This window comes from Dermacentor variabilis, chromosome 8 (assembly GCF_050947875.1).
Source record: "Dermacentor variabilis isolate Ectoservices chromosome 8, ASM5094787v1, whole genome shotgun sequence".
In the NCBI taxonomy this organism is placed as follows: domain Eukaryota; kingdom Metazoa; phylum Arthropoda; class Arachnida; order Ixodida; family Ixodidae; genus Dermacentor; species Dermacentor variabilis.
Genome location: NC_134575.1, coordinates 80,252,181 through 80,261,563, shown reverse-complemented (window position 1 = coordinate 80,261,563; position 9,383 = coordinate 80,252,181). Strand labels below are relative to the sequence as shown.

The window sequence follows — 9,383 nt, the reverse complement described above, 5'->3', positions numbered from 1 at the left end:
ACACAAATCGAAAGGTACTGAAACATCCCGCGCATTCCAAACGTAGTCACTGTTTCGTTCTCGCTTAAAATGTTTCCTTCTTGTTTCTCATCTCAATTTGGTGGGACGTAGCGCTGCAGCGTTAAGTACCATTTATTGGGCAATTAAAGAAGACCCTAAGCTGAAGTTTTTTTTTCATTTTTCATTTATTTGTTGCTTGAGACATACAGCTGTCTCAGGTGCTGCAGCAAAAGGCAGTATTCTTGCCTGACAAAGGCTGCACTTCTCACCTGAGGCCCTCCGGAAGGACTAGCTGGTTCTTGTTGAGGCTTGTGGTCTGCCCATCGACATGTGAATCCACTGTTACCACGATGGCAGCGAAGTCCTGCTGTTCCGCCCTCCTGACTATAGATTTAGTCAGGGAACGGTTACTAAAGAGATACGTATGCTGCCACAACAGGCAGCCCGGGGCACCGGCTCTGATGTCTTCCAGCGACACGGTGCTCATGGCGCTCACGATCATCACCGTACCCGCGTCTCGTGCCGCTGCAGCAAAGAAAGCACAAACGAACTGACTTCTGGATCACCTGACACTTGCCCGGCACTCGCATTGCCCCTTCAATATTGCATGCCCACGTTTGAGCCGATACGTTGGCTGTTTCACTGCATTCATGACAGTACCACAGCGGATCCGTATGCAGTAGAATGGTGCATCGACATTGCGTAACGCTACGCTGCAGACAAGCGAAATGTGTTTTGAGATGTACTGAGCAGCGCCGCGAATACTGTCGTCGCTCTGTTCAGCTTTTTTCTACTTACAGTGTGGAACGCTCTCACGCTATCATTTTGCTGGAAAAAAAATAACCTATAGAACGCTCGCGTTGCCCTTGTGAGCGTTTTGAACCGTCGCATTCCTTTTAGTTACCGACCCGTCGACAATCATAACGAATCAACTCTCCAACAATATGTACTTTCACGAAGCATATGAAAGGCCAGTTGTACCCCGCGTGTAAGAAATTGGCTACATTCCTTTGTGGTAGGATTTTTCTGTTTCTACATGACATTATTAGTAAATTTCTGACGAGAAACACAAGTACATTAGTGGCAAAGATACCTTGCAGTGTGAGTTGTCTTTAGCAAAATTTTCGTGAGCATAGTTTCAAGCTAAGATGAGATTTCCCAACCAAGGAGTGACCAACGGCTATAGAAACGAATGTTCGTTTCTAAATACGAGCATTCGCTGCGTATTCTGAGTGTAAGCTATTTACAAATACTCTCCGCGAAGTGGGATGTACCTAGTAGTGATCTATTTCTCAGGGAGCGAAGAGTGGTTTCATTGAGTTTGAAACATATTATTCTGCGCGGAGGGGTGCTTATCAAAAATTTCCATCAAGGCTGACTGCAGCTTTGTTTCGCCAGCCGAACTAGTCATTATTTCTCAACAACGACCGCTAACAAGCACCGATCGGCCCTTAGCAACAGTGCATTCTCTCACCTCATTGCCTGAAATTCCCTCGTTTCCCGTGGGGCAGTGGGTAAAGTGTAAAAAAACTTCTCTCAGAAGTCCCAAGCTCACCACACCCATGAAATTACCAGCAGGGCAACAATTTCAATGTTTCTCGCAGTTGCAGATAAAGGCAGACCAAAGAACTGTGCACATACCTTGGGCAGTACCGAGCTCTCCCACCCGGTCGGCAATCATCTGTGCAGCAGTAGGAGAGAAGCCAACAGGAAAAGATATTCTCCGGCCTAACAAAACCGTAGCAGTGTCGATCTTCGATACGTCCACAAAGACCTTGGGCCTGAACCTAAGCCTGCATAACAAGTTTTCGAACATTTTGTCATAATTACACAATTGAGTGAGGTTTCTAATTTTTAAAATTTTGCGAAAGGGATTTTAGCATGAAACTATTGGCGGAATCACTTGTTTTATTCACAGTGTGCCTACTCCCAATGTTAAACGAAAATTTTGTTTTCACCCTTTCCTTTTGACTGCATTTTTCAATTGCCAGTTTACTTTTACTAGCGTGTACCGTCCAACCACCTCCGCACGTATTGCCACTACTCAGAAGGCCACATAAATGCCGACTATGAAATATGAGTGCATGGTTATGGTATCTTCTAAAACAATGGAAAAGCAGTCCTGAAATGAGGAACTGAAGCTGCCTATAAAAGCAAATCGGATTATTGGTGTAATATACGGACAAAAAATAATTCGATAGGTGTGTGCCGCTGCGCTTGATGAAAAGTGCGACGAAAATCACGACAAAAAAACGTGTCAGCATTTTGACAAAGGTTCGTGCACTGAAAGGTTTTAACGGTTCTCTTAGGCGGAGCCTCCGAGAACCCAATTGAATTCAAAGCCGTTCGTTTGAAGAACACACACACAAACATTTTTAATCAAACTAGAAGCGTGAAATAAATGATAGAAAGAAATAGAAATAATAAAATAAACACTCAAATAGACATCACGGCAGTAAGACACACATTTGGGGCTAGTATGAAGTTAACTAGTGTTCGAGTCCGGGCTTTCCATGACGGCAGGGACGCATAACAGTCTCGACGCGGCGACGCGGCGACAAGCTGACAAAAGGAGTTGCGCCGGTCTCACCAAAGGTCGTGGTGTAAGTTGGTTGACCAGGCGACCGGAGTGCACCAGCTCTGGCTTGGTGAGGTAAAGCAGGCGGGTTGCCGGCACGAGAAGACGGCGGCGGCGTTCCGGCCGGGCAGCTGAGTGTAGAGCTCGGGCCCGTAGCCCGACTTCTCTTGTCCTGCCCCCGGGCACAGAAGCTCGAACGCCGGCCTCGGGCAACAGGCGGCACGACAGATGGGGGCGACGTTCTGGCCGGGCAGCTGGCGTAGAACTCGGGCCCGTAGCCCGACTGTTCTCGTCCTGCCCACGGGCGCAGAAGCTCACCGGCCTTGAGTAGCTGGCGGCACGCTCGGGTAGACGGACGACGTACAGGAACGGGCTGGCAGGAGGCCCCGGTCGGGTGAAGTCCCCGTGGCTCGGGTCCGGAACCCGACGGCGCGTCTTCAACTCCCGGTCCGGTGGTTGACCTCCTCCTGGCGTCGCTTCCTGGGACTCTCCCGGCGTCTCCCCGCCGGCTCCCCCTTCTGCCAGCGCACAACGCTTTGTCTTCTCTCTGGCCGATTAGGCATTCTCCGATGGGCTGCCTGACGCCCCGTGGTGTTGGCTTTTCTTCTTTCAGTTGTTTTTCTTGCGCCGCGCGTTAACGTACCGGACGCTCTTCGGCGTTGTCGTTTTTCTCCTTCCAGAAGAGAATTCGCCTCGGCGCGCGCACTCCTTGTCGTCTGCTCCTGACCGTCCCGACCACCGCACTATGTCGCGCACCACACATCACACATTTGTAGGGGTGATATGTCGGCTATGTCTGGCATACACCAGTATTGCCTAAACTTGTTTTCACGAATCCATGCAAAGTCCCAACGGATCTGCGCAGCTAAATTGCGTCCAACGAATATTTGCTCGAAATAGATATTCAAGAAAAGGTTATGTGTATTTCCACTACAGCTGCAATAACAGTGCACTTGAATACATTTCTGGATTTTAGGCTCCAATTTATTCTGGCACGCCGTATATTTACATATAAACATCTATTCGATTCTTTCTAATATCAAGTCATAAAATTCAATTCAAAGGACGATGACATTCCTATTCAAAATAGGTATTCCGGATATTTTGCACCTCTGACGTAACAGTTCTGCGGAAACCCGCAAGGTGGAGAGGAGTAATCAATACACGGAAAATCAGACACCCACCTGTCCGAATCGTATACCTTGCGGCCTGCTAGCTATACCCTGCTAGCCGCCTGTTTAGCTCAGATGGTAGAGCGGTTTGCCCGGAAAAGCATGGTCCCGGGCTTGAGTCCCGGACCAGGACGAGATTTTCTTCAACTGCGAAACTTTTCTTTGGAGGAACCCATCTGGGTTTCCTTTCTAGCAACTGCTACGAGCGGGTGTGTATCACACCTATATGGAAAAAAAATATTCACTACTGTCTATGGGTGTATAGTGATAATTTCAATGTGATCTTTCAAATTAGGTACCTCGTGAACGCTGCGGTGTTCTCCCGGAGAGTGTGTCCCTGGTCCGCTCCTTGGGCGATGTAGTTTCTGGTGGCATTGTCCAGCTTTGCCTCGGCCAATCGCTTGATGTCCGCTAGGGTAAACACGGTGTTGTCCTCTTCGATTTTCTGGGGCTCTGCACGTGCCCTGTCACCGCTCCCTGCGGTAATCGGGGTTGTTCAAAGAGCGCGATATCGCGAAGACTCGTTAGTCTTCTCGGTGCGTGATTTATGAGGTTTATGTTCATATTGCAGGCGTTCAGGGGCCCCTGAGCCGCTATGTAACAGCCATTTATGGGCAATTTACTACCAGTGGCACAAGAGCTACAAGACCAAATTAACGCCTAATTAAAATTTCAAGCTTTATTGATAACCTCCGAAATCAACAAGCTGAAAAAAGAAAACCTGGCACTCTTGGTATAAAGGACAGCCCCGTGAGGATAAGGAGGGGGCTCCGAATTAGTTTCGGGAACTTGGGGTTGATTACCGTGCACCAAATAGATACGCAACACCGCTTCTGCATTGTCTACCAAGCGGAATACTACCCCTGCGACCTGGAATGGAACCAGTAACCTCTTGCTCAACAGCAGAATACTAATGCCAATAATCCGTCACAGCGTATATTTGTTATTGCTTGAAACGGGGGTAATCAAACTATTTTCTTTTCAAATACAAGACATATTGACGCTGCGAGAGATTGCTGAAGTAGCATTGTTAAAGAGAACGTACCGAAACGTACAAACTTACGTGATACCACTAGCCTGTCATAGAAAAGAGATATGGCATTAGCTGCGATGTTATTGAAAAAGGAAAGCTCTATCTTAACGTGCCTTTTAGGTCACGAGGGAGCGCGCACATTGTACTGAAAGCGCGGCAACAAAGTCTCATTCCACCAGCAAGTTCTGGAATGTGCAGATGGGGTAGCTGAACTTTAGCCTTGGTCTCATTTTGAATGTTTCCTCGTGTTTTTACTTATTAGAACCTCACCAGAACACCATCAACTCATCCTTTCTAATATTTTTACCTCTCTCTAACCAATCACCTAAATAAATACGTACTTTAATGACGCGGCTTGTTAAGGTTGTTTAATGTCATCGTCGCCATAATGCCCCTATGGTTTCGCAAGAGAGTTTAGAGCCCAATGAGCTTCCTTTTAGATTTATTGATAAAGTTTGCTTTCCATGGGCTCGCGCTTTGCATGCGCACATTTGGGCATCACACCAGCTGTGTTGCTCTTAGAAAGCGCACTGCTATGAGGCTTCGGTTCTGCTTCCACAGTGGAAATTTTCCTTATTATCGCTTGCTGTCCGCTTCCTACACTTCAGCACAAGTTTACCGCAGTGTGCTTATTTAGTAGATAGTAGCCATCGGTTATAACATGATGCTGACATTCTAGGCTCTGCTATTGATATTATTAAGTATCTATGTGTTTCCACTTTTATTTATTGTGCTGTGCAAATCACAGGCACATCGCCCATTAGCTCTTTTGAGAAGCGACAGGGCCTTTATGAAGGGTTCTAAAACACCAATCACCATTCTTTGTACACTTGCTAGTGTTGTTTGCGAACAACCAACGAAACCCTTTTTATATTTGTAATAATGATCTCAGTTCTATTAAAGTGGAGGCATAGCTTGAAATTAGGTAACTGCAGACAAATAATCGGTGGAGCTGTCAATGCTGGTAAACAATAAAGCGACATGCAGACTTATCACACGGGCAAGCTGCAGACCGGCAGCAGTAAAAAAAAATGGGCTGCATGAAAGAACTCAAAACTGTTTTGATTCTCCTTTCTTTTCAGTCTATTTTAAACCATGCAGCTTAGAGTGACAAATCAACAATTGTATACACGTCGGGTGAAACTTCTCGCTTGTAATAGAGGACTTCTCCGTCCTTCCCTAACCATAACAAAGAAACTTCGCATTGCAAATAACAAGATGTATACGGTGAAAGATAATCACAGTATTTCACCATCCAATTCAACAACGCAGTAAAGGCAGCATACAAATTAAATGCAAAACTTTGCAATTCCCACAGCAGCCGCTAACCTTCGTTGGAAGTAGTTCCGAGCAGCAAACTACATTTATTTGTAACTGCGATGAGGTTGGAAGGTATTTGCAAGATACGTCCAGCGGAAAAACGGCATGAGAAGACAGAATATTTGTCTATTCGGTAAAAGATCGGGATTATAATATACCACAGAATCTTGCAATACTTTTCTTTATTTGCAATGCTTCATTTTGAATACTTTGCCTTGTGCTGTACTGCAGCCTAAAATTCTCGTTAACATAAAGCTCTGGTTTCTCAACAACAAAAGATATAAGGCCATACTATATTTCTTCTGCATGACGCATTAGTGGCATTACGCGTTTCGGAACGATCTCTGCAAGAATGTTACTTCGACAATCTCTCACACCATGTTGATTTGACACGAGATAGTGGAAATAATACATAAACCACCGTATTTCATAAGAAGGAACATACTGAATAATAGAAGAAGGCTAGGCTAATTAGAAATTGCTTCATTATTGCACAAAATATTGACCATAGTAATTTCAAAGATAACCAGGGCAATATCTATGTAAAATAGCATGCAATACAGAATTCTGCGGAATACAACCAACCTCTCCACGAGGCATTTGGATTGAGTAGAGTAAGCACCTGTCATACAGCCACTGCCACTTAATCAAAGAGTACAGATAGCATACATCAACACCTTTGCAAATATATTGTGATAATCTTACTCGCGTTCCAGGTATACGCCTCAACAGGATGTAGGACATCGAAGACGGGTGAAGCGAAGAAAGACGACGTGCGGCAGGCAAGCTGAATCTCGACAGGCACTCAGCTGATCATGGACGTTGCGACTAACTGAGCTTGAATTATCAAAAAACGCCTTTCCGGAGCGTAGAGAATTCTCCATAATATCGACCCTGCGGCTCCCCCAGAAGTTCATACGGACGCTAGCGCTATGGCAGTAAGCGCTGTCCTTACTCAACGCGTCGATAAGAAAGAATAGGGCGCTGTCTATGCAAGTAGCTCCCTAAGCAATTCCGAGGTCAACTACACCGTCGCAGAGCAAGAAAGTGTTGAAGTATTTACAAGTACAGCGCTTCCGGTCATATCTGTACGGGCGGCCTTTCACCGTGGTGAAAGACCATCATTTTCCCTGCTAGCTGGGTAATCTCCATGATCCATCAAGTCGGCTGCCGCGTGGGACGCTTCGTTTGCAGGAGCATGATTTCACCGTTTGTTATGAAAGTGGTCGTCGGCACGCGACGGTGACTGCCTCTTGCGCATGACGCTTCTTATTTGTTTCGCTTATCCGACAAAAACTCCTTGCTTGCAATGTCGCTGGTGATGACTGTTGCAGTCTAAGCATTTATTTCTGGCCAGCCGTACAGGCTTCCGCTACAGAGTACTTGTGCCCAGGAAAGCATATGTGGCCTTGAATAAGACAAGTCCACTTGTCTTAACGTTGGCTCGCTCTTCTACGTTGTTCTGGTTTTGCTCACCTTCCTGAATTTCCATCTACCGCCTTCCCCGTGTTTTCCCTGGAGTACATGTGCAATCATTACATGGAATATGTAAGTATTAGCAAACGAGAATCAAGCAAAGCCATGCAACTACAGCACATGAACAGAATTTACCAGCATGCAAACAATGCACAAGCTCAGAGTCAAGTTTGTTTTAAAATTGTTAAACAGTACGTGCGTTCATATATCTCTATGTTCAGTCCACTCAGCTATTTGATTGTTCTGGCTTGGAACGCGTATTTCACTACACTCATTTCTACCATCTTGAAAGCGTGTTTAAATACCAGCATGAGTGATTTACAGATAACTGCAGCTAAATCAACTGCAAAATTAGGAAAGGGTTTGTTTTGGTTAGTGGTTTCTTCTGTAAGCGTTTACTTTAGAAATTGCTGAAGCAACACACCGAAGAAAATTGAAGCAGTAATTTTACCAAGGTATTGAGAGAAACTAACTAGCTCCGTTCTCTTTCATGGCTTCAAGTATACCGTGGACGTTTAGGTCCAGCAAGCACATTAACTAAAATATATGTTTTAGCAGCAGAACCTAATGAACACATGCACTTTAGAGTTTCGCCGCCTAAATGGGTATTTAAGAGAGAAGTAACATTGTGAACAGTGCCTTTGTAGACGTTCTTTCGAAGATTATACCACATAATTGTTCCTGGAAGCATACCCTGGGTCACATTCATTTTATTGTCGTTTTCTACGTTTGAATACGACGAACAGGTATTGTTCTACTTAAGAACTGGTATGTGTTTAATGCAAATGTAACCAATTACTAGATTTTGGTTTCCAAGTGTTCTCCACAACAATTCCTAAGCAACCTTGCCAATTATCAGGATGGCGGTAAATGCGGGCATATCCTTTTTACAGAGAAGCTCTCTATGCCAATGATTCCTAGATTTCTTGGTGGCGTGACTTCGACGGAAAACTATCATCATCTATGGTTCATCCCCCCGAATACAATGGCGCATGCTCCCCCCGTAAGGCAGAGGCTACAAGCGTTCAGCTAAGTGTAGCGAATAGCGCATGCATCCTTTGGAATTGCGCATACAAAATACACAGCAGCATAAAATACATACAACACAGCAGCTTCAATGAAGAGCAAACTCAAAACAAGCATTCTGGCAACATAAATGACGATAAGGCTTTTCTATGCTTACATTCAATGCGAAGCACGTAGTGCTTCCCACATACGTTTCGCGGCAAATAATAATGTGATTAAGGCTTGCGTTGATGCTAGTTGCAATAATATATTTAAAAAGCAGCGATGTTGCTGTAGGCGTAGCATTGCAACTCTGCAGCGCTGCTTTATAAATAGAGATAGAGATTACCGCTGCGCAAGGTGCTACAGTGACGGCAGCTTGACCGTAGCATCCGAAGCAGGGAGTGACTGAACTGCACTTTCCTACATAAAAGCAGAACCCGCCTTGCAATTCAGTTTTCTTGTGGCAATGATATAGGAAGGATGACTTATAGGACGACTTCTGAAGAGTGGGGTGTATAGGAGACGCGGCGAATTTTCCTTCTTTTTGGTCCACTATTTGTAGGGGCATGAAGTAGCAGCGCAAGCTGCTACTTCATACCTGTGAATGTTGCCACGTGAATAATTTCAACTTACATCACAATGGCTACTCTTTCTAGTTAGCGTTTCCAGCTTCGATGTCCAACCACCTTGACAGTATGTATTGGATATCATTTTTCTGCATTTAAGATAACATGCCGGCGAATCCACGGAGCATACGCGATACAAATATCTGTGTGTAACATTAGTGCACATGGTG

General features: G+C 45.2%; 1 protein-coding gene across 1 annotated transcript; it reads right to left on the bottom strand.

The window, feature by feature from the left end:
* Positions 1–214: 214 nt before the first annotated feature.
* On the bottom strand, positions 215–7,595 carry LOC142591456 (uncharacterized). The gene is made up of 5 exons (XM_075703784.1): positions 7,580–7,595; positions 4,050–4,227; positions 1,642–1,793; positions 270–525; positions 215–221 (listed from the first exon to the last, which is right to left on the bottom strand). Exons 1-5 carry the CDS (start codon positions 7,593–7,595, stop codon positions 215–217), a joined length of 609 nt encoding a protein of 202 aa, XP_075559899.1.
* Between the last annotated feature and the right edge of the window lie 1,788 nt (positions 7,596–9,383).